Raw genomic sequence first — 25,228 nt, 5'->3', positions numbered from 1 at the left:
GCGTGTCGAGGGCACTACAGGTTGCATTTGTACAGCAAGACCCACGGCCTGCCTGAGTGCAAAGCCTTCCTGGTGTCTCCAGGCCTCCAGCGGAAGGCTCTTACAGAGCCCGTCAAGGCTCAGCCCACTACTCCCAGAACTGTTCTGAGTCCAGGATGCACTCAGGACCTTTCCCGTCTGCCACACAACACAGGACCCTGCCGGGAATGGGCAGGGGCACTCTGGCTGGCCCCGTGTTCTGGGTGCGGAGGTGTGGAGGTGTCATTTGCCGCTGTGCTGGCTGACAGTCCCAGCCCATTGTGAATTTCAGAGCTCCTGGTACTTCCTGATCCCAGCAGTCCCTGGTGGGGAAGCATCTCTAGGTGGAGGAGAGGCATCTCACAGATGGGGCATATCAGGCCCCCTTTGCAGTTGGCCTTGGCTACAGTGTCATCTCCAGACTTGGAAACTCAGCCTGCTCAGCCCATTCTGCACCGGTGACCTTTCCGGAGGAGGACCCTGGCCTGATGTCCTCAGATATACTCCCAGGATAACCCCCCACTGCAGTGGGTACAAAGGTCCCCACGGACTCTCCTGTCCCCCAAGACTCCTCCAGCCACTCAGTCCTGGCCCCACTATGCACTCTTCCATCTCTGACCCCACACAGCAGAGTGCCTACACCTTCTTCTAGTGGATTCATGGCCATTCCCTGTCCTCAGCCATGGTTAGTTCCCAGAACCCAGGCCTCGATCTCCCCCCTCTGCCTTCCCCATTGCTGCCTCCCCAGGCCCAAAAAGCTGGGGATGGGTGGCAATCTCTGACTGACTCATCCCTGAGACAGAAGGGCAGACCGGGGGTGGCTCAGGCATGATGATGAGTGGGGAGGGGTTGGCTCTGAGTTAGGCTGTGGATTTTTGCTCTCTCCCTTCACCCTTGAAAGGATGGTAGCACCAACCTTGCATCCTTGGAAGATTCTCTGCCTCCTGCCCCTATTCTGACCAGCCTATGAAAGACCAAGGGGCACAGGACAGGAGAATGGGGCTCTAGGCATGGCTGCCTTTCTCTGTGGTCCTGGGCAATTCTCTCAACCTCCACGGGCCTCACCTGGTTTCCATACCGATCAGTTAGACATAATAATACCCGACTTCCCTTCCTCAAGGTTTGGTGAGGATCGATGGCAGCAGAAAGTTAAAGGTTTTCTGTCAGTGCAGGCATGCTTCCCACTCAGGTGTTATGACTGAGGATGCTAATGCTCACCTTGGTAGTGAACCCAGCCAAGAGCTTGGGATGGCCAGTGTCTCTTAGGCTGGGGCTCTGCTGGGTCTCTAGGCTAGCTGTAGGGAGATGCTGAGCCCTGCCCAAGGAAAGCTCTTTACATGGAGACATGCAGTCTTTATTGCTTATTATATATTATTTATTTAGTCTTAATTTATAATTGCATGATTGCCAGAGGATCTTAGTGCCATAGGGACAGAAATGTGCTGCCCAGTCCTCAATAAAGAATGCTTTTCCTGCCATAAATAAACAGAATATCCAATCAAGTACCCATCAAACTGCCTGGCCCTGGCACAAACAGAATGCCACTAATGAGACACAACACGCATTAGCTTAATGCTCTACCAGGGAGAACAAGCTGGCCTCTGACTGCCAGGCTGGGCCACAGTGACGGACCGGAATGGGCGGGCCTCCACGAGGGCACCGGGGGAGGGCTCCTGCTGTAGGTACCCTAGTGCCAACCAGGCACCCCCAACGAACTGGTGCTCTTCTCAGTGGGGTCATTGCTGCTCATCCCCTTTGCTTTAAGACAGCGGGGATTGACTGTGTAGCCCTGTGTGCACAGTCCTGGGCTGGGTGCCATGAGCACCATCAGCTAGTCTTGGGTCTGTTTGGGAGATATGATACATGAGCACAATGTGGGTTAGTTAGATCCCTAGGTGAGATGAGGTGGCCCTTCCAGCAATGGCCATGGAAGGTTGTTGATATGGGTGGATTAGACAGGGAAGGCTGCTTGGAGGAGGAATGCGTGAGCTCCTCCTTTGACTGACATGCAAAAAATGGGGGGGAGATGCATTCAGATGAGAGCCACAAAATGGGCATAGGCGTGGAAGGAAAGATGTGCACAGTGCACTGGCAGCAGACATGGGACCCAGGGGCGATGTTGGGAAGGGCAGGAGGATTTGGATTGTCAAGGGCTGAGGTAGGAATCTGGGCTTTGTCAGGTAGCACCAGGACATTCCAAAAACCCTGGAATTTTGGAAAGATCAGTATGCCAGAGTTGAAACCACTGTGGACCAAGTTACACTAGGTTCCTTCCCCGACGATCTCTCTGCCACCCCCACTTCCCAGGCTGGCTGGGAGTAGACTCCAGGAGGGGCCCTCACAGCTCGCTCTTGCTCTCTGTCTGCTCTTTATCACTGTCAGCTGCTTAAAACCAAGCCTGAGACAGCCGCCCTCCCCAGCAGAGCTGAGCTCCCCAAAGAGAAGATGAATGTCTGCAGGCTGCAGAGCTGAGATGTTCTGGAGGAAGTGGAAGAGGAGGAAGAAGGAATAAACACCCGTCACATTAATAAGAGTTTGGAAGAAGCTAGGGGCTGAAGCCAGGAGTCTCCAGATGGTGTTTAGTGAAATGACAGTTTGATGCTTAAGAGGAAAAATGGAACCATGGTATGCTGGGAGCATTGATCTTCATGGGGGTGGGGTGGGGAGGAAAGGGGTGTGGGCACAAGGAGCTGGGTGTAAGCCTGACCAGAGCCCATTCCATATCCCAGCAGTGAGGGTAAAATCTTTCCAGGATCACCGTTGAGGGGTTTCACAAAGTGGCTCTGGTCCTAAGGATTCAGGTACCCACCCCCTCACACATTCCAGTGTTCTCACTCGCCATTGAGAATTTAGCAGGTCAATCCTTGTGCCAATCCACCCAGGGGGATGAGTGGGTCCCAGCTCCTGCCCTCCAAGAGTACAAGGGGAGGAACTAGACAAGAGACCATGTTTACACTTTGAAAACAGAGGTAGGAACAGGAACTTCTCAGAATACAGGAGGGAGCCTCTTATCCAGCCTCATCCAGATCAGGGAAGGCTTCCTGGAGAAGGTGATGTCTAGGTTGAGTTTGGAACATTGACCAAGGATTGGCCTGGCAAAGAGCATGGGATACAGGAAGAGGCCAGGCAAAGGTAAGCAACAGAGCAAAGCACAGAGTGTAAAGCTGCGAGGGAGGGGAGGGCTCAGGAGCACAGGGTGGTCCTGATCCTAGTGTCAGGCAGAGTAGTAGAGAGGAGCTGGACTGGGCTCACAGTCAGGGAAAGGCAGGGAAAGGTGGAGGAGGGCTTGGACGTCACTTGGCAGTGGCAGAGAGTCACCAGGAGTGTGGATGCATGAATCACCCCATCCCGTTCCCTTGTCTACATATGGTCTCATCAGGGGTGGTCAGAAAGCTTCTCTGGGCTCGCTCACTACCCTACCTGAAATTCCACCCTCAGAGCGCTCTTCATTTTAGTTAAATAGAGCACGGTTTTAGCATCTACCTTTGATAGTGCTGGCACTTTCTCTGCTCTCTCCAGTGGGGCAAGAGAGGCAGCAGGCCCCGGTGCTGCTGAGAGGCCATCTTGCCAGTTGGGGGAACCCCCCTGGGGCAACTTCAGGCAGAGCTGGGAGGGCAGCAGCTCCATCTGGTAGCACTGGGGAACCACGGCTCTGGGGCCACTGCTCTGGCAGAGTCCTGGCCATTGTGGCCAGGCTGGAGCCAGGGGCAGAAGGGCTGGCCGTAGTGGGCAGGCCAGGGAGGGGAGGGGGGAGGCGAGGGAGAAGGCGAAGCAAGGAGAATCAAGGAGGAGTTCCAGGCTCCTGAATCCATTCTGTTTCGATTTCCCCCCAAGTCACACAGCTGCCAGAGTTCAGACAGATGCTGTGATTAGCATTTTAATGCATTTCAGAGGACCTTGTCCAAACTGCTCTGAAAATCAGAAATCAAGAGTTTATCTTCAGCTGTCCCCGTAGAGCTATGTTCTCTTTCAGTGCCAAAAGAGCCCAAGGAAGAGTGTGTGTGCACACACACAGTGCATGCATGGGCACATGCGTGGGTGCCTGTGTACGCACAGGCATGTTTTCCTACGTGTGTTGCCATGTGCACATTCATCTGGTATGTGTACATAGCTTCATGCACATGTATGTGCCCTGAGCCCTGGGGTGTGTGCATGTGGCTGAATGTTCAGTGTGTGCATGCATCTGCATCTGTGTGCACACGTACGTGTTGCACATGCGTGCTTATTCTACATGTGCCTTTGGAGGTGTGACTTCATTCAGGATCATTCACGTGGAAGAGGGAGAGCTTGATGCCAGTTGAAAACAGGTCAGTACTGAGTGACTCGGGCTGTCAGGGCATCTGGGCCTCAGGTAATGGGAAATGCATTTCAAATGCGGCTGGGGCTGCTTGGCCTGATCCCAAAGCCATATTTTCAAACAGTACAGGCTAGCGGTGTTTTCAAGCAACGTGGAACTTCTGCAGTTAGAATTCCAGTCCCCTTCAACAGTGCTAGTGTCCCAGGCCCAGCCTTGAGAAGTTTCTGGAGCCCCCGAATGGGGAATGGGACAGCTTCTAGTGGGTCAGCAAAGGGTGGGATTGGGAAGCCAGGAGCCCCTCATGACACATCCTGTGTCTGCGGGCTACCCCTTGCCCCCTCTTCCTGCTTCCTAAGGTTCTCCTCCTGCTACTCTCCAGATTCACCTCCTAAGGCTGCATCAGCTTTTAGGGATTTCGGTGACATTACTGGCTCCTTTGTCTGGAGTTAACTGAAACTCCAGATCTTTAATGCCTGCTAGATCAACTCCCCACCAGTGTTGTAGGACAGGGGTATCCACTTTCAGTCTCAGGCGGCCCCTCCGGGCTGCTCTGGACTCAACCTGGACGGCACAGACAGTAACATGAGTTGGGGGAGTGCATTCTTTGGAAGGGGGGAGGGAAGCCGCAAACAGTTCCTTGTGGATTTGTTTAATGTAAATACATCCTCTATTTATCTTTAGCTGCTAATAAATTCATGCATTATTAGAAAATCCCTCATACCAGCAGACCCGCTGCTTCAGATCGGCTCGTTTTGAGAGATTTCCTGTTGGCAGGATTCAAAGCCCACACCTGCAGCCGGCCCAGGCACACGGATTTAACTGAACGCCACAGATAATTAGATCAGTTAACCCCACAAATTAAAACAAGCACATCGTATTAGCTCAGTTTATCCTAAAAGAAAATATTAAGTTCCCCCAGATAAATCATTTAATAAGAATAGAGGAAGACAGCACAGACTGTCTTCCCAGAACCCGTGGGCAGGAGAGGGGGCTCCACCGGTGGCCAGAGAGTCAGTCTGCCTCCATCAACCAATGGGTGACAGATGGGGCTCTGGCCCCGCGTGATCTGATAGGTTGGAAGTGTTGGAGGAACCTTCAGGCAGGGTGTTAGCTGAAGCACACCAAACAACACAACGCTCCATGACGGACATCTGAGAGGCACGAGGGGTGTCAATGGGACCTGCCCTCCTCTGTCAACCTCGTAATGCAGCACAATCCCCGATGAAACCCAGGGGGTGTGTTAGAGCATGTGGGGCCACTCCATCAGGGGAGGCATTCTGGAGGTGCTGTGAACCCTCTGCAAGTTCCCTCCATCTGTGACATGGTCTCTCCATAAAGAGTTGGTTGCAGTCATTGAAAATTTTGAACGTATCAAGTCAGATAAGAAAGTGACTTAGACTTTAGCAGACAGAAGTCAGTCTCTGCAAAGTCTATGGAATAAAAAATTTTGGTCAGCAAATAAATAGTGTAGACAACATAGTGTGCACGAATATCATCCACCTAAGAGAACGACCAGTAAGCAAGGGGCTTACTGGTACTCACTGTCACACCATCCCTATGTTAATTACACATACTTTGTATCTGTTCATTAAAGCAGGCTCGGCAGGACCTTCACTGGGAAGCACCGTTAGATTGTCTACTCAAAGGTAAGAAAACTGCACTGAGCACCCCCCATAATGTGGATGCTAATGGAAGTGGGTGTCCTCCCCAGCTCTTCCAAAGTAAGATGCGTCTACCAGATGTCTCAGGCATGGGGCCTCTTTGAGACAAAGGCTGTGTTGCAAGTGAAAAAGGACCCGAATGTGGCATCCCAGCAGTGTGCCTAATGTCCACGAGCCTTCACAGGTTCTACGCCCTCTTTGAGCTTTTGTGTCTCCCTTGCAGAATGGGGGCATGGGGCAGGTGATACTAGGGCAGCACTCTAAATTCTGAGGTTCTTGGGCCCTCGGGAGGAAAATGTAATGGCAAAGAAGAGTCCCGTTCATGGATGGAACTCTGCTAGCCCGAGTCAAGCTTTCCCGACGGTGCTCGACAGACAGTGGATGTGCCCAGGCTTCCAGGAGCCGGAGGAGCACTGGAATCGCTCTGCAAGCATTTGCAACATACGCATTCCCAGGCTGCTCCCTGCCTTCACTCCTGCGTGCGTGTCTGCATGCGTGCGTGAGTGCATGCGCCTGTGCGTGTGTCCATGTGGGAAAGGGGGGGTTGTTGAACCTCATTCTTTGCGTTTGTTACAAATCTGAATATCTCAGAAACATCGAGGTGCAGTTAGGGGGTGTAGGAGCCCCTCCAGAAATCTCCTCCAGGTGGAAACCGTCCTCCAAGCAGTGATGGGGGTGGGGGAAGAATGCCAACTTCCCCTCACCAGCTTCAGCATCCTAGAGGGAGCCAAGTTTCCCCTAAGCCTTCCTCCAGCAGATCTTCCCAGCACGCGAGTAGTCTCTAGTGCCCAGGTGTGTTGGCTCTGCCCACTGAGGCTGCTCCGCAAAGGGAGACTCTGAAAGGCTCTCCACTCTGCCAGCCTCCATTCCTGATGCCCTCTCCCACTTCTGGCCTCTCACTGGGCAGGCACCATCCATTCCCCGCCCCCAGACCCCCCTGCCCATCATGGTGAGGCCATCACTCTTCTACCCAGGAAGCTTTCATGACTCCCAGTTCCCAAAGAAAAGAGACCAAGTTGCTCACTGGGACACTCCCCAGGCCTTTCTCACTTGGGCCCCAAGCCTCCTCCGATTTTTGGCACCCTCTCTTTCTGAGCACTCTGAGCTCCAGCACACAGCCTCATCCCCTCCCTTCCTCCTTTGTGCTTGCTCTCGCCTCAAGGAAATGCTGTCTCCAGCCCACCTCTGGGGGTCCCAGTCCTGCCCACGCTCCCAAGGCGGTGCCCCTGTGGCCAGCGTGGGCTCACGGAAGGCCCTCAGTAAACACCACCTCGCAAGGCTCCCAGACTACTCAGAGCTCTATGTTTCAGACCAAAGTCACGATCCATTGTCCTCTAATTGCTTGGCATGTACATCTTTTCTCCTCTGCAGGAGGGAAAGCCCCGAGGGGCAGCAGGGTCCTCGGCCTCTCCTCCCTTCCACCTGCCATGCCGCACCTCGCACAGGGCTGTGCTCCTGGTGGGTGCTCAGGAAACACTTACAGATTGAATTAAAAACCTTCTCTCAGGCCCTGAGCAGTCCCAGCTGTCGGATGCCAGCTGTCAGGGCTGCTGGGAGAGGCCAAATGCATATTCATCTCAGATCCCTGGGTCGCCCTGCCTGGAAGGGCCTCCTGGACCATGTGGAGCCACGTGGGTGCCAGGACACGAGTCTGCTTCTGCTCTTACTGTTTAGGGCTTTAAATCTTCTGGGCTTCCCTCTCCCAGCTTCTGGGGGTACTGCCCTTTTATGGCGTGTGGCTCCGTGAATGGGGAGTAGTGAGGGAGGTATGTAGGTCTCATGTGTGGACTGTGTGAACCGATAGGACAAACTTAGCTCACACCTCTCACGAGGGCATGACGTAGTAATCCTGAATCCTTCAGTTCAAGCACACGCAGGCCTTGGCAGGGAGAGGACCAGCAGCCCCCAGGGAGGTTTCGGCCACTCCCACACTCGGCTTCTATTCATTGTTGGGCTCCCCATGTGGCTGCCTTGGGCTAGGCTGTGCAGCTTGTATCCTTCCTGCTATGCTCCATGGGTCAGTGGCCCACCAGACCTGGGCAGACAGCGACAGGGGTGGGGATGGATCGGAAGGGGCCAAGCAGCGAGACTCACCCCTCCAGAGGGGAGAGAGAATGGCTTCAGCAGCAGCAGCAGCAGTGGAGAGACTGTCACATGCTTCCTAGGAGTACAGGGCGCTCCATGTTTTGCAGGCATCACTGCATGCTAGGCAGAAACAGCCCCAGGATAAAGGCACTCCTGATATCCCAGGGTTGATGTGAAGCCCAGGGAAGTGAAACGATTTGCCCAGGTTCACACAGCTCAGAGTGGGAGAGCTGGGCTGGCTGAAATTGGGGCCCGAGCCTGCCCAGTGGCATGGTGGGCTCTAAATCCTGAGGATCTTCAGAGAGTGGAGAGATGAGGGCGACCTCCTGAATCGAGGCTAGGGAATGCAGGCAGGACAGTGGGGTTTGGTCAGGGCTTCAGACTTGGATTGGAGCTGTGGGACCTTGTGTGATGGAGAAACAAGTAAAACAGGGATAAAATCATGGGATCTTGGGTCACCTAAGAGTGATTCGGTCCAAAATAGGAACTGCCTGCATTGCCCTTCTCCAATCCCACACAATTCAAGCAGGCTTGAACACTTCTGTGGCCAGAGGCTCACTAGTTTTTGGAACAGCCCCTGCCACTGGGGGATAAGAGGGGTTTGGGGGCCTTCCTCAAGCTGCTGGCAGAGGCCACAGGGGAGCACAGACCATCTCTGGGGCCATCGCTGACCTTTTCCTTCCCAGCTCAGTGCAGGGGGGCTGAAGCGAATCACAAGGCTAAATTCTCATTTGTCAGGCAGGCTTTGCACTGGGCACACGGCCTCACTCCATACTCCATTACAAGAGGCCAGAAGTGCCGTGCTTTGGATTCTGAAAAATAAAGTTGTCCCCATTGTTGCTGGCCCTGAAAACTGGCTGGACCACTTTCAGACCGGCATGGACCCACTGCTGCAGTGGACAAAGGAGTGAGGGTGGGGAAACGGCTACAGAATGCCTATGATGTGGGGACAGCTGTCTGTAGGCACGGTGGCCTTTGATTCCTTAGTATTTAAGCCACATACAGAGGCACAGAAGGATAAAAGTTCAAGGGAGATACAGATGATAAAAATAAGGGGCTGAAATCGTCGTCCTCCACTATGAAGCCCATGGAATTAGAAACCATGTCAGTAGTTGAATAAACGTGCTGAGTTAGCAGTCCATGTTGAAGAAACATCTCTGGAACGCACTGCGAAACTCCTCTTTCTGACTCAGCCTCCTCACGTCAGCAAACCCTGCGTATGTGTGGTGTGGGGCTGCTGCTTTGGCCCCGCTTCCTCTTCTGTAAGCCCCACCCATCTCGGTGAGGGTGGTGGGGCAGACTCTACTGGCTCCTGCGCACTACCCTCCCCTTTTCCCATTCTACTTCATGAACCAAAGTACAGGGTTTGTTTTTTATTTCATGACAGATATGAAATCCCCTTTCCTAGCCTGGCTTGCAGCGAAGGTGATCACATGACATAGTTCTGGTCCATGAGACATACACAGAAGTCTACTGAGGGAGGGGCCTCTGGGAAACCTACATCTTTGATACAAGGACAGACACAGCTGGACTTATTCTGCTTGACTATGGATGTGATGCATGGAGCTGGGCACCCATTTTATAACCATGAGGGAAGAGCCTCTGATTTGTTATGCTGTCAAACTCCAGATGTTGTGATATGCAAAAAATCCGAAGTTCCATTTGTTGAAGCCATTGCATCCAAATGCAGATCTAACTGATAGGGTAGTCACTGCAACTGAGGTTCAGAGAGGTTTAGTGGTTTCTTAAGGCACAACATAAGGATCGAGGCAGAGCTGAAGTTGGAATCTGGTACTGCTTTCCATGTAAAGGCAACGCTTTGCAATCTAAAGGCAGAGCTAAGATGTGGTGACACCTATAGGGCCACTGCCCCACCTCCGGTGGCCCCCTGGGGCTCTAGCACTGATGCCAGAACCTTCTGTAGGGACAGCCTGATCTTGGTCCTAGGTAATAGGGACAGAGGACGACAACACTATTCCTGCCCTTGCGAAGCTCTGACCTACACCTGGTGCCACAGGGTTCAGTGGGAGGAGCATGGGCCTTGTAGCCAGACCTCTCCTTTGGCCACATGATCCCAGGTAAGCCCCTTTGCCTCAGTGTCCTCTTCTGGAAGACAGTGTTTAGGTGAGAGCATCTGTGCAACGCTGCCTGGACAAATAAGCGAGATAATACGTGTGATGTGTCTGGCACATAGTGAGCACTCAATGAGTGGTCGTTGTCATCAAGGCTGGAGAGGCAGGCTTCTGGTATCTGCTCTCCAATTCCAGAGTACGGAGTCAGGAGCAAATGCAGGCAGGGTCCTGCCCACAGCCCCTCGTTCTCCTCCCTGCACTGACAGCCGACCTTCCCCCTGCCAGCACCCGTGCCTGGTGTTTGAGGGCTTGCTTGGACCATGGAGCCCGCTTTGCCCACCCATGTGGCAAGCCAGGAGAGCTGGCGGATTAATGATCCCTGCCCATATTCTCAACCAAAGACTGGGGGTGGTGGTGTATAAACACCCCTGTTCCTTTGCCCCACGGGTGGATGGCCCCGGGGAGTGATTCCCACTGCGGCTAGAGTCCCCAGGGGAACTAAGTGCCACTCAGAGTGGAAGCTGGTCTGCCTGATAACACCCCTTTTATTGATTTCTCTTCCTCCTGTCATACTTCCTCACTTTCTATTCATGTTTCCTGGGGTCACCATCTACAGAAACCACTACATTCAAATGCTTGTCTAGACTCTGCTTCTGGGAGTACTCAAAATAAGGCATTATCTTTCAGAGCCTAAAGTTAGGCCGGTGGCCATCAATATTTTTGTGCACATGAATCTTCTGGAGATCTTGTTAAAATGCAGTGGGGTGCAGTCTGTGGGATGTGACTCTGCCTGGGGTGGGGCCCAAGGCTGCATTTCTTTTTTTGTTTGTTTGATTTTTGAGAGAGAGAGAGAGAGAGAGAGAGAGAGAGAGAGAGAGTATGAGCAGGGGATGGGTGCAGAGAGAGGACAGAAGATCCAAAGTGATCCTGTAGTGACAGCAGAGAGCCTGATACAGGGGCTTGAACCCACAAGGCTCAGACGCTCAATCAGCTGAGCCACGCAGGCGCCCCAAACACTGCATTTCTAACAAGCACACCGATAATGCTGATGCACTCATCGCAGACAGACACTTCAGTCAGGGTTTAGACCCCAGTGCTGGTGACTCTGCTCAGACCAGAGGAGACCAACGTGGCTTGCAGCAGCCTGGGAGAGCTTGCTAGAGGAAGTCAGGGGCTTAATGCTCTGTCTTGAAGCCCGTGGGAGGACTGTGGTCGGTGAGAGTGGCAGGCAGGCTTTTCCAGGGAGGAGGGAAACTGGGCATTGCTGGGGCCTGAAGCCATGCCCGGATGTGAGCAGGATGTCAGGGTGACTCATCTCCCTGGAGCTGACGGGCCTGCAGGCTATACAGGCTGGAGGTTTGGAAGAACAGCACACGTGAGAAAGGTCTGCTCCATTCCCCAGCCACATTCTCCCCATTCGCATCGCTAACTCGGAAGGAAAATTCATACTCCTGGCTCCCCAGAGTCTCTTCCCTCCTTATGACCTTTCCAATCTCCCCTCCCTCACACACACCTGGATGCTATCTCTCCTCCATGGAGCCCTTTCTGGTCATTCCAGGTCACAGTCATCTTGACTTTCTGAAATGTAACAGGAAGTATGGTCCAAATTGCACATCTGACCATTTTATATTTTTATTGCCCTGTGATTATTTCATGTATGAGTTAGGAGTCACCAGATTTTACTGTAGCAACGTATTGACCCTGAGGTCATTCACACTCACTTCATTGTTTTGTCATTCACAATAATCCTTGGATTATTTGTAGCAATCCGCAGCATATGAAGGGTTTACACATTAGATTTTCATTATAGCATTAAGAAAGAGGTCCAGAAAGGTCAGGTGGCTTGTCCCAAGCCATCCAGCTGGTTGGTGTCCTCACTACAGGCGGTCGGTGCTTTTGGCATCATTTTGCCTCTTCTGTGCTGAACACAGCATTGGGCACACCAGGCCCACTTGCTTTGTGCCCACTCAGCCACCAGGGGAGGAAGCCACTTGCCTAGTGCCCCCTGGTGGTCTAATTAAGAACACCATAAAGGCCTTTGATTAAAACGCGGAACCACAATAAACTGGGACCTTGAGAGACCACATCCCCCTGAACTTGAGCCCTTTTCTCTTTACAGGAAGTATTTTCATGAATAATTGAAGAATAAGGAACCACACTGTTTCCTGCCATCATCACCCAGCATTGCCCATCTTTGCTGGGACAAGGCAGCCCACCGTTTGGGAATGACTCCCTATGGGAGTTAAGAGTCACTTGCTTGAAAGACGGGGACACCTTCCCACCTAGGCCAGTGTGGGCTGGGACAGAGAAGAGGAGAGTGGCCAGTCTAGGAGAGGCAAAGGCCCAGGCAGCAGGAAGACTCTGAGATTTCTCTGTGGGAAGGAGAATGAAGTCTCTGGATAGAGGTAAGGGAGGTAGGCTGGGCCAAGGCCTGGTGTGGAAGACAGGAGGCAAGATCAGAGGGTGCCACAGTTGCCCCCATCCTTATCTGGTGCTTGGTCTCTGGATTTAAGGCATTTCTGACTTCCCTGTGGGAACGCTGGTGTTCCCTGCTGCATAATGTATTCTCAGCCCCAGCCCTCTTCTGTGGTACCATCTGAGAGGCGGCCAGATCTGTTTCCTGGCAGGATGGGGATTCTGCAAAGGGAGGAGCTGGAGAAACCACACACGTGGGTGGGCTGCGGAGGTCTGGGTTCTGGCCCCAGCTCTGTCACAAGCAAACTTGTAACTCCTTTCACTCAGATCACAGATTCCATGACCACAGATTGCTGGTGAGACAGCTGTTGAGCCAAATGCAACTTGCAGATACATGGGTGTATGTGAACCGCTAACCAGAAAAGGTCTTTAACGCCTGGAGGTGAGCCTTGCCCTCTTCTGCTGCCCATTACTCCCTCTATGCTTTTTGCCATTAGGGAGTGTGCCCCTTGACAGACCCTCCCACCTCTAACACTCTAATGACCCTGAGGTTTGTCCCCCAAGGAAAGCCAGTAAATAAGAGAGAGGAAGGCTCTGTCTCAAGGCCTAATTGTGTGTTTTTCACTCACCCCTGCCCCTAACACAGCGCCTAGGGTCCCTTGGCAATGTTGACATTTAGGGCCAGATAATTCTTTCTGGTAGGGCTGTCCTGTACTTTATAGTGTAGGATTTTTAGCAACTTCCTGGCTCCTACCTGCTAGATGCCAGTAGAGTCTCCAGACAATGTCAAATGTCCCCCAAGGGGCAAATTGCTCTCAAGTTTGGAACCAATGCCCTAAAAGGACAGATGAATAGTCCTTTTTAAGAAATGTGGGGAAAGAAGGAAGATATGTGATTCATTTCCCCAAGAGGCAATGAAAACAATTGACACCAGGGCGAGATGCAGAGCAAGGTCTGGTGGGAACCGCCCCCACCATAACCCAAACGCTTTTGAAGACTTTTCCTCCCTGTCATGGAAGAGCCAAAGAGTTGCCTATTTCTCAGCATGGGTTGAACTGTGTTCTCTCCAAAAGATGCCAAGTCCTAACCCCCACCTGATACCCATGAATGTGACCTTATTTGATACAGGGTCTTTGCAGAAATAATCAAGTTAAGATGAGGTCATATGACTGGTGTCCTTATCAAAGGAGAAATTTGGACACAGACACGCCTACAAAGAAGATGATGTGACACCATAGAAGAATGCTTTCTATAAGCCAGGGAACATCTGAGGCTCCCAGAAATGAGACATGAGACCTGGAACACATTCTCCCTCACAGCCCTTGGTAGGAATCAACCTTGCCAACACCTTGATCTTGGACTTCTAGCCTCCAGAACTGTAATTGCTGTTATTTAAGCTCCCCAGTTTACAGCATTTTGTTACAGCAGCCCCCTAACTTATATACTCAGTAAGAAGAAAGACAGCAGGACCAGGAAGCTGGAGGTGTGCAGGGATCTGGGTTATGACCCACCCCTCGAAGCAGAGATGCACAAAGGTGGCAGGAGCTGGGGAAGAAGACGCACATGCTGACGGGACCCAGGCTCACCATATAGAGACAAACGCCAACACTGTGCCCAGAGGACAGACAAGTGGAAATACATCATATCTCTAAAATGAAACGCTTTGATTGCGCCAATCACCAGAAGTTGTAAAACTACTCTGAAGAATTAACAGCCTGCGTACATGCTAACTACATCCATCATAAATTCGTCTTTAGTTTCTGTTATCATATCACTGTCTCTGGGGACCCCTGTCTTGTCATCATTTGCCCTTTATAATTTATTCATCTTGTTCTTGCCTGCATCCTTTCTACTTATCATTCATCTTTACAGTTGTACATAAAATTGGATGGATCCTTCCATAGCAGGGCTGTCAGGAGGGAGATGGGCCTCATCAGCGAAGCCCTGAGAAAGCTGATGGAGGTCTCACTAGAGTATCTGAGGGCGTCAGGGTGGAGGTGGGGTGGACAGAGGGAGAAGAAGGGAGGAGGAGAGGAGAGAGCCAGGAGAGGCAAGTGGGAAGGGCAGATGAAGAAAGGGTGGAGAATGGAACAGGAAAAGAGAAAGAGAAAACAGAAGGGAGAGAACAGAGAAGGAACCAGGCATAGAAAGAAAAGAAAGAAAGAGAAAGAATGGAAGACAAGATGGGACTTGAGCAAATGAAAGTGGGAAAGACGGACAAAGACAGAGGAGGTATCCTGAGCCAGTGGGGCCAGAAATCCAAAGAAGGTTGCTTGTTTCTGTTTTGTTTTTTAAGTAGGCTCCATGCCCAATGTGGGGCTTGAACTCATGACCCTGAAGTTAAGAGGTGTGTGCAGGCTCCTGAGTGGCTCAGTGAGTTAAGCATATGACTCTTGATTTTGGCTCAGGTTATGATTTCAGGATTTGTGAATTCAAGCCCTGCATTGGGCTCTGCTCCGACAGCTCGGAGCCTGCTTGGGATTCTGTCTTTCTCTCTCTGCCTCTCCCCCACCTGCTCTCTATCTCTCTCAAAATAAATAAAACTAAAATTAAAAAAAAAAAGAATTGTGTGCTCTACTAACTGAGCTAACCAGGTGTCCCTGTTTTGTTTTTTAATTTTCCATTTTAAATCTTTCCTGGTCCACTCCAGGAAGGTCACACTGAATTTCCATGGAAATGACAGGTCCTGAATTGTAGAGACCTGAGTCTGGAGGTGTGATGGCAGTGATGTTGCATGTCTACTGGGCTGAATCCAGGGCTGAGGGTGGGAGACAGACAGAGAGGAGTGTGTTGGTTTGCTCTGTATTCTCAGGTTGCTGGAGTGAGGGCACAAAAGCCAATCTTTAACTAGTGAATTGGAACTTTAATGTTTACCAAGCAGATACAGTGCCCACTCTCCCCGCCCTCATTCTCCCCCTGCCAGCTCCTTCTCCTCCCCTCTTCCCTGCTTGCTCACTCTTCTGGGAGTTAGCCTCCTGCTAACTGAACCCAGTTCTTCCCCCTCAGCAGTCCTGGTGAGGAGCCCTTTCTGCTGTCAGAGGAGCAAAGTGCTGGTCACTACTGGCCATATCTCCTGGCTTTCCTAATTGGAGTCCCTCCCCAGAGGCTCTATATTTCTAACTTTGAAAACAGATGGGTCTTCCTTGAAGACAATTGCCTGCGAAGTCTGAAATGTGGGGGCTGGGGGGACCGGGACTAAGCAGCAGGGGCCTATTTTAAGGAACAGAATTCTTCCAAGAGGCCTCCTATGCACACTCAGGCCCCAGGGAGCTCTCAGAGTGGACCTCTCCAGCCCAGCTCACAGCTCCTGACCTATCATGCATGCCTCGTTCCAAGCTGTTCTCAGACCAGTGCTCTCATCTGACATAGCTATCTCCCTCCCAACTCTCTATTCCCAACCTGCCCATATCCTGAACAAAACCCTCGAGCAACTTCTATACCCCACGGTCATCTGGGTCCCCTTAAATCAACTGGTAGCACTGAAAAAGAGATAAGTATCCTGGATTTGGTTAGCAGACCTGGTGCCGGTCCTGGCTTGGCCATTTGTTAACTGTGTGACTTGGACAAATTGCTTAATTTAAGCCTGGGCCTCTGCATGTGTAGGGGATAATCCTGATATCTTCATCATAGAGTAGTTGTGAAGATAAAATGACACAATGGATATAACATGCTTGTTTCATGATAATGAAATATCAGATAATAAGTGGTTAATAAATATTAATTGTTATTATTGAGTAATTGTCAACACTACCCATTTTATAATAACCTGCTGTCTTGTATTGTTGATGATATTTTTGTGCATGTGTGTGGCTTCTGTCTTTAACTTGATGGACAACTCCAAGAGGGGTAGGGATGAGTTTTTCTGATCACTGTATCTGCCAGGATGCCTAGAGCAGTGCCCGGCACACACTCGGGAAATACTTGTTGATGGATTGAGAAACTGCCCCATGTTGACTATACCCAACAAATAGTGGAACAAACATTGGATATGGAAGAGAGTGGGCTGGAGAGGGGCAGAAAGCCAGGAATGAGAGATCAAGAGTGTGAAGAAGATGGGCACCTGGGTGACTCAGTCCATTGAACACCTCACACTTGAAATATGGCTCAGGTCATGATCCCAGGGTGGTGGGATGGAGTCCCATATGGGAACATAGAGCCTGCTCTGACCCTCTCCTCTCTCTAAAAAGAAAAACAGAGTGTGAAGAAGAGATAGAAATGGAGAGTTTAGAAAAGTGGGATCACTCTGCCTGGATTCTGGCTAGAGATGATACTGCTCAAAAGGACCCTGATGACATTCTAACAGAGTCAGACTAAACTAAAAAAAAAATAATCCATTTGTGACACCAATCAAGGGGTAACTCTATAAGCCATTCCAGGGGCTTTGGTTAGGCTGGTACATGGGAATCTGACCTCTGACTTCTAAGAACAGCCATTGTGGAATGGTTTCTGAGATTCCACTTACTCCAAGAGAAATACCAGCTCCCCTTCTCAGTCCCCAAGTAAAGACATCTTTAGCTCTGTCTCTATTGTTTTGTTGTTGTTTCTGGTGATGGTGGTGTGCATGTGTGCACAACAATGGGATTGTTTTCCTTGCTGCCAACTGGTTAGCTCTGTAACTTGCTGGGAAACAGAATGGGTTGTCTGCACTATTTTCTCCCCTCTTTTTCCTTTCAGTGAGAAACTGGAGAGCTGGTTTTAATGGATTGATTTTAATGGATTTTGAAGTCTGGAAAAGTGCCCAAATTGCGGAGGTTACCAGTTTTCTAGGTTCTTTTTTCAATTGCTTTCTCCTTAATCAAACATACAGTGCACTCACTGGGGCACCTAGTGGTCACATCAAGCAAGAAGAGGCCTCTCTCTGCGGCCCCCCAACCTAACAGGTGGCCATGGGCACAGACTCATTTGGTGGGAACACCCATTATTTAGGTGGGTGAAAGCATTTTCCTTGGTCCTGTCCCTGTATTTGCTAGTGTCAAGCTTTCTCCAATCTCAAAGGAGAGAATTGACCAACAGTTAATAACACCAGTTCTGCTTTGTGGAATCCACTTTAAAGCATAATTTTATGTGGTCATTTTGTTTTTTGTTTTCTTCCACATGAGTGTGTGTGGGGACAGTGTGCCCTGAGAAGTTTGAGCTTCAATCTTGTCTTTTCTCTCTGTCCCTCCCCCTGTAGGCTGTGCCTTTCCTGAGAATTATGATGAGGTCTTTGAGACTGTGTGTGAAGCCTTTGAAGAAAGGACAGGCTTTCCAGGCACTGCAAGGGGATTGTAGGCTAGGTTTTAGCTCCACCGTTGGCTTCTCCTCACCCCTCCCATCTCCCAACATACATTCATGTTTCTTTTTGTCCTTTCTCCCAAACTTTACCAACTTGTCTTTGTGATTTCAGAAAAATGCCACTGGATCTCCCAGTATGAAGGATTAGCACAGATTATGGGGAACAGTGTTAATTATCAGTGTAAGGGGGGTTGGCGCGTCGCTCCAATGTGCTTCTGATTTCCCCTGGGCCTTTCTGCCTGGTAATAAGCCTGCTTTAATCTGGCAGGCCCCTTGGTGAAATCAGCACCACGGACAGTGGTATTGATTGCTTCTGAGAAACCATCACAGCTGCTCAACCAAATTACCTTTGATATGTGACCTTTAATGTAATTACTGCAACATCAAAGTATTTCTATAAATTATTAAAGAACTAATACACTCCATCATTTAGCTATTCTATTATATGTAAAATAAACAACCACAAGTTAATGTTAGAATCTGAACAATCCACACTTGCTTCTGAAATTCTCCCAGTCCCCGTCTCTCCCCCTTCAAAATCCTGAGCCTCTCCCTCCCACCTTCTCTTTCTGTTTCCCCATCTAATTTCCAGCTTTTAGCTATCACAAAACTCCCCGGCAATCTCTTTCAAGCTGATAAAGGGCCTCCCAAAACAATGTGGTGTTTTCTATTCCATTTGAGTGGCTCTAAAATATCTATCACAGTCTCCCCCAAAACAAAGTACCATAAACACTTTATTAATCAGCACAGACCTTTCTCAGAAGCCTTTGATTATCTTACAATATGGCTTTATGCTTCACACATAACATGGGGCGATGTGGAGCGTATTTCTGCCATCTTACAGAGGGCACCCAGAAAGTAATTACTATAATATATGTGCATGTAGCGGCGCCACTAAAAAACCAACTGGGGAATGGCCACCGTGCCAGAGCTGGGCTCCACGAAAAACCTGTGCGGTGCATGATTTCCATACATTTGCATCCGCGGGTATGTTATTAAGATGACTCAGCCCCGTGCTTTGCAATCACAAGTACCAAAATACAATACAAAGGCTGTCTTAATGGAAGGAAGGCCCTCCCCTCCCCTAAATGGGTAAAGAAGGATCTTTGATGCAAGGGAAGGCTTCCCCGACCCAGGGTTGCATTTTCAGTCTACCTGGTTAACCTTTCCCGCTGTGGGGCAGAAATGGAAACGTGTGTTTACATACAGGTTTGCTTGGTAAGAATGTAAACATGCATATGTAAACACTGGTGAGCATACATACAGAATACAGTGTCCATTGTATAAGCTTAAACACGATATATTTGTAAATTCTTTAAATTATGCCCACAAACCTTCACATCTTTCCATTTATCTTCAGATACTCGGTGAGCCGTATATCTACGCCCCCCCCCCCCGCAACTCTCTGAACCCACAGGAGAGACCGCGCAGACCCTTGACCCGAGGAACACTTCTTATTTTATGGTGATGAACTAGACTCGATAATAGCCATGGCTGATATCACACCCAGTTAGGGGGGCCATAAATAATTCTCTTCTCCCCCGCACAGAAGCTATAAACCAGGGCTGAGGCGCGATAGTTTATCAAAGATGAGGGCTGGCTCCTTAAATAAACCGCGGTGATCTCACTTGCGGCGCCGAGCTAGGGCGACGAGGCTCCCCCTCCCGCCCCGGCCCCCGCCCCCACCTTCGCCCCAGGAACTGCCTGAGTCCGACGTCGACCGGCGGATGCTCGGGCGGCCGGGCCACCAGGGACCCAAGGGGGCCGGCGGAGGCAGCTCCGGGCTCCGGGGGCCCAAGGCACCCCGCGTCTCCGCCCCGGCTGCCCGCGTGTGCTGTGAGCGGATCAGGGATCCGAACCGAAGCGCCCGGAGGGCCAGGGGAGGAGCCAAGCCCCAGCTCGTTGGCGGTGGCGGAGGTCGCCCCCCGCCCGGGATTCCTTCCGGCCTGGACGGCGGAGTGCGGAGGACCCGGGGCAAGCTCCGAGCCCGGCGCCCACGAGCCCTCTCCCTGACTCGGCGCCTCCGGGTTTCTAGGGGCGCGGGGCGCGAGGAGGGGGGGGGCGGGTGGCGCGAGCTCCCGAGCAAAGGCAGGCGCGCGCCCTGGCCCGAGATCCCCCCGCCGGCCGCGTCGCAGCCCGGCCTCCCGAAGTCGCCCCCTGTCGGCGCGTCCGTCGCTCGCGCCTCGGCGGGCGCCACTTACCCCGGGCAGGGTCTTCTGCTCGTGCAGCGCGCTCTGGGCCTTCAGAGCTGACTCACGCTCGCAGTAGGTGAGGAAAGCGCAGCCTGGGGGAAGCAAGCGCCGAGAAGGGTCAGTGGGGCGCCCCCGGGCCGCCAACGCGCCCTCTCGCCCGCCCTCCAGTCTGGGCCCCTCCCCGCTCTGGGTCTCTCTCCCCACCTCTCTCTCTCTTTCTCTCTCTCCGGTGCACTCTACTCGAGCTTTCTTGCCTCTCCGTTTTCCTGTCGGCGTTTTGTCCCTCGCGTTGCTTTTTTGTTTTGCTCTCTCGCCCAAGTCTCCCCACCCTGCATCTTTCCCCCTCCAACCACCACCACCACCACCACGCCCCCTCTCCCCGTGGGTCCCTTTTCGTCCCTGTGCCCTGACGCCTCTGGCGCTGGCTCGGCCTTCTCCCTCCCCCTTTCCTCCTTTCCTCCCCAGGGTGCTGTTCTGTCTGTTTCAGTTCCAGCCAGCCCCAGTATCTCCCAAAAGGGGCAGCTTCCAGCCCTCACCCCCAGCACCTCTAGTCGCCTTTGACCATGAACTCATTCTGGCCTCTTAGGAGTGCTGCCCGCTGCTCCATCAGGGATGATGGAGGGACCCTCCTGGTCTGCGGGATAGTCTCCATCTGTAGGGAGGACCCCCAGCCTGGCTGTGCTAATAAAATGAATGGGGCTATCCATGTGTCCCCTGCTGCCACATGTGCAGTGATATCTTCACAATCCTTCCAGTCAGAGGGCTTCTTGGGCATGTCCAGTCCGCCAACGCACCACACTGGACCCGAGGCCTGCTTTTGCTGTGCTTCTAATTCTCTAGCTGATCCTGGCGAATCCTGTTTCCTGTGTGGCCTCAGTCTCCTCCTGTGTGAACGGAGAGGGTTGACCCAGTGGTCTCCAAGGTCATTCCAGTGTAGTTTCCCCCCTGCCTCTGACGGTGCCTCACCAGGGAATCTGAATTTTACAGAACACCAACCTAACTCAAGGGGTGACTTTTTAATGCCAGTCCTTCAGGCATGGTGACAAAGCAAAGAGCATACTTGAGAATGGCAGAGTTTTTTCTTGCAGTCCCCTCAAACTGCCCAGTGTCGAGGGCATCTTCCTCGGCCTGCACATGTGACTGAGTATGGCATTGGAGGCCTACAAGACCCGGGCCATGGGGGAAGTCAAAAAGTCAACTGTGGCCAACAGAAGGCTTGAGTCTCCTGGGGCACTGTCACCTCAGATTTTCTAAAGCTACTCATGCCCCAGAGAAGGCCCCCTGCAGGCCGGCTACCTCCCTTGTTTGTCTTCTTTCCCTCCATTGTCTTCCCCCACTTCCTTTGTTCTCATGCTCTTCTCTCCCCATTTTCACATCTTCCAATCCCATCCATCTTCCAAGAATCTGATCAGGTTCTCCTGACTCCAAGCAGCCCTTCTTGACTTGTCTAGTCCATCTCAAGCCAACCTCACTTCCCCACCACCCACAGCTGACCCTTTGGTCATTCTCATGGCCGTTTGTTAACTACTTCCCAAGTGCCCACCTTGTGCCAGGCCCCATGGCCTGGGCCCTCTTCCTATGAGGCCTGCAGGCTGGTGGTACCTATGCCAACCTTTGTTACCAGGCTTCCTCTGGCTTCCTGGTGCCCTGACACAGAGTGCTCCCAGCATCCTCCACAGTTCCTTTCTCCTCCATCACCCAGTGAGCACTCCTTCCACCTCTTCCAGTGTAGTAATTGGTTCTGCCTCCCCTCCCCTCCCAGGTTTCAGAGAGGAGATGGAAGGGAATGTACATGCAAAGGGGACATAAAGATAGGAGGGAGGAAGCAGGGAGAGAAAAGAAACCTGGGAGGGAGAAACTCTCAGCAACCTGTGGGCTCTGTACCTTCCCCACCTCCAACTCTTGCTCCAGGCTGAGAGCAGGTGTGAGTGCCAGAAGCCTCTCCCCCACTCCCATCTCATCCTTCCCCATCTAGACCTAGATCACCCCTCCTCCCCCCTCCACCCCACACTTCCCCCTGATCCTAGCAAAGGGTTATTGATGGAGACACCAGGGGACTGAAATGAATAGCGGTCAGAGGCCCCCACAACATTGTCCCTCATGCCGCTGCCTGCCTCTCTGGGGGCCTTTTTCCTCCTGTCCCTTCCTTGGCCTTGTCCTCTGTCTGTGCCTGCCTGCAACTGGGAGGCAGCCACTGTCTCGCTGCATGCAGGCAGGCCAGCTAGGGACAAGGTCAGGGGCAGGTGTGGAGAGGGAGGAGAAGGAAGAACAGGAAGAGGAAGAAGGTGGAAGGAGGAGGAGGGTACAGAGAGGAGTAAGAGGAGGTGGGAGGAAGGAGAGGAAGAGGAGGAGGAAGGAAGAGGAGGTGGAGAAAATGACCACATGGTTATGGCCCAGGGTAACAAGAGAAGGATCCCAGGAAGGAGAAAGAAAGAAAATCTGTTGCTTATTTCCAGCTTCCAGGAGTTTTGGCCACGTTTTTTGAGAGCTTACAGCCTCTGTGAACCAGATCCTCCAGACTCCATGTGACCCTTCCTAACATCTCCACCCTTGACCTCACCTCCTTCAGTTCTTCCTCTTGCTCACTCCCTTGCTCCTTTCTGTTTCTCAGCCCTGCCCGGGCACATTCTGCCTTAGGACCTTTGCACTGATAGATCTCTCTGCCCGAAACCACATTTACCCGTCTATGTGCACTGCTCCGCTTGCTCCTTCACTCCGCTCTGGTTTCTGCTTAAATATGACCTCCTACAGAAGCCCTTTCTGACCTCTTTCACACAATACCCTTCCCCAAACACATACTTACTCTCGGACCCCTGGTCTTGTTTACTCTTCTCTTTGGCACCCCTCCCCACTGAGCTATTAACATTACACATTTGTTTCTTGATTGGCAGTTTCCCCACCCTCCAAGGGAGTTCAGGGACTTGCTTTTGTCCTATTCCTGCTTGGTTCTCACAGCGGGGCAGGATCTCAATACGTTATTTGTCAAGAGCATTGAATCCCCGCCTCGGCAACTTTTGCAGGGCCAATAGGAGGGGGGCATAGAAGCAGTGCCTGGGGGCTGTTGGGTGCTGACCAAGGTTCCAAGGACACTGAGGCCCGCTGGCTTTCCATGGTAATGGTGGGGGGGGACTAGGTGGTCCCTGAGAGGTGATAGGTGGTCCTTGCTGGGAGTCCTGCTGTCTCCAAGGCTTTCTGAGCCCAACTCGTTACTGTCACTGCCCTGCTTTCTCCCACAAGGCCCTCATCCTCTGACAGGCTGATGTGTGGCTCCAGACTGGAAGCTGTGCTCAGGAGAGTCACTCACTGGTTGTTCTCTGAACCCTAGTGTCCTCGTCTACAAACGGGGAGAGTAACCCCCCTCAAAGGCTTGTGGGCAGACCTGCTAGCCAAAGAGCACTGACAACCTCTTCAGAGTTGTCTAATTGTAAAGCATGGCACAAACCTAACCCCCCCTCGGGGGTCTTGCCTTCTGTCCCTCTGCACCTCTGCCAGGACTGACCAGCCTTATAGAGGTGGCAGATGGGGCAAACCCACCTGGCTTTTGTCAAGGGCTCTCTGCAGCCACTCCAATGCCATGCCAGTGGCTCTTTTTGAAAAAGCAGATTTGGATAAACAGATATTAGCCTATTAGCCCATAACTCCCTTCTGCTCTGTTGCTGAGGGAGGAGCGTGGGGGAAGGGCAGCTTGGCGGGGAGAGGGTGGCTTCAGGAGGACAGTTTGCCAGTCACAGGGACCTGCAGAGCACAGTGGGCGCCCTGAGGTGGAAGCTGAGGTGGCGTTCAGTGTGGCCACGGGAGAAAGTGCCCAGCCTCAGTCTCTGGACACGTGCCAGCCTCTCATGTGTGGGGAAAGGTGGTGGGACACACAGAGTTCCCCCTCAGAAAAGCTAGATTTGACATCCTGCTCCTCATCACTCACAGGAGTTGAAGAGAGGGCTTCCAGCTTTGAGGGTGGTGCAGGGGGCCTTGGCTGAGCAGCCACCAAAGCTGTCATGCTCACTCTCCTGTGACGAGCTGAGGTGTCCCCAGAGGCACACGTGGTGAGGCCGCTTGGGAATTCACAGTCTATTCAAGAAATGGTCTTTTCTCAAGGAGCAGCTGCCTACTGAGCCAACAGAGCGTGGGAGAGGAGGCTAGACCAGGCTCTGAGCCTTGAGAAGGGAACACCTTTCCCAGGAATGGGGCATTTCCCAGCATGTCCTCCCTGGCCTGGCCCTACAGGGGTCCTCTTACTTGTGCTCACAGAGAGAGCAAGCACCCACTGTGGCAGTTCGGAGAGACCACCTAGAGGTCTCTCAGCGTAGAGGTGACTCTGTGGCAGAGGGTCAAAGGTTGACATGGTCCTAAATGTACCAGCCTGGGAAGACACGGTCCATGACAAAGGAAAGTTGCAAAATAGCATGTGTCACATATGCACAATGGAGACGTATTCCATTAGTTCCATGTGCACCAAAATCTGTATTTACACCATGGTACAAAGTTTAGAAAGTGTCACACCAAGCTGAACACAAAGAGTATGTGAGAAGGTGGGACATGTCACCAATAACATTAACTTTCTTTGGTTTGACGGCATATCAGGACACCAGAATGTATTCAGGTATCACTTGCACAATTAGCTTTAAAGAAAACAATTTTTGCTGAAAGGATAGGATGAAAAGGGAGAAGGTACAAATGGGTAAGCCATACCCACAGCCCGTTTTGAGGGGACAAAGAACTTTGGGCATCAGCTTCCTGGCAAATTCTTCATGAGGGGAACTATCATTTGAGAGTCCAGCTATGTCTTGGTCTCAAAGCTTCCTTCAAGCTTGGGAATTGAAGCAGATTCCCTCCTCCCAGGAAACTGTGAATGGTGTTCACCTTGGTCCTGTGGCCCTGAGTTCCAGAAGCTGAAGTTTGCGGGATGGAGTCTGTGATGGACGAAACACAGAGCTTCCTCATCTGTGCCCTCTAGTTCTCTGATTCAAGTGACGTGGATGCTGGTGGGAACTGCCAAAGTGACTCGGGAATCTTTAGTGAGGTATGACCTCGCCACGCAGCTGCCACGTTTCCTGTCCCACTGTCTTGGAGGGAGGGGTCCCCAGCACCAGCTTCTCCCCTGAGTCTCCTACCCCCCTGAACCATGGATCTGAGCAGAATAGAAGAGCAACCGGCAGAGCAGGGACAAACTTTGGAAATAATTGGGGTGGGGGCGGGGGCAGAGAGATGTCATACTTT

General features: G+C 51.9%; 1 protein-coding gene across 44 annotated transcripts in view; it reads right to left on the bottom strand.

Moving 5' to 3' along the window:
* The window catches only part of CELF4 (CUGBP Elav-like family member 4), a 295,231-nt gene that overhangs the window by 200,373 nt on the left and 69,630 nt on the right, over positions 1 to 25,228 (bottom strand). For all 44 annotated transcript variants that reach the window (XM_029921688.1, XM_029921677.1, XM_029921678.1 and 41 more), the window contains exon 2: positions 20,024 to 20,106. In XM_029921688.1, coding sequence (XP_029777548.1) covers positions 20,024 to 20,106 — 83 coding nt within the window. The remainder of the gene's footprint in view (positions 1 to 20,023; positions 20,107 to 25,228) is intronic.

This window comes from Suricata suricatta, chromosome 14, assembly GCF_006229205.1.
Source record: "Suricata suricatta isolate VVHF042 chromosome 14, meerkat_22Aug2017_6uvM2_HiC, whole genome shotgun sequence".
In the NCBI taxonomy this organism is placed as follows: Eukaryota; Metazoa; Chordata; class Mammalia; order Carnivora; family Herpestidae; genus Suricata; species Suricata suricatta.
Note: the sequence above shows the minus strand (reverse complement) of the source record. Positions and strands in the feature narration are given on the sequence as shown.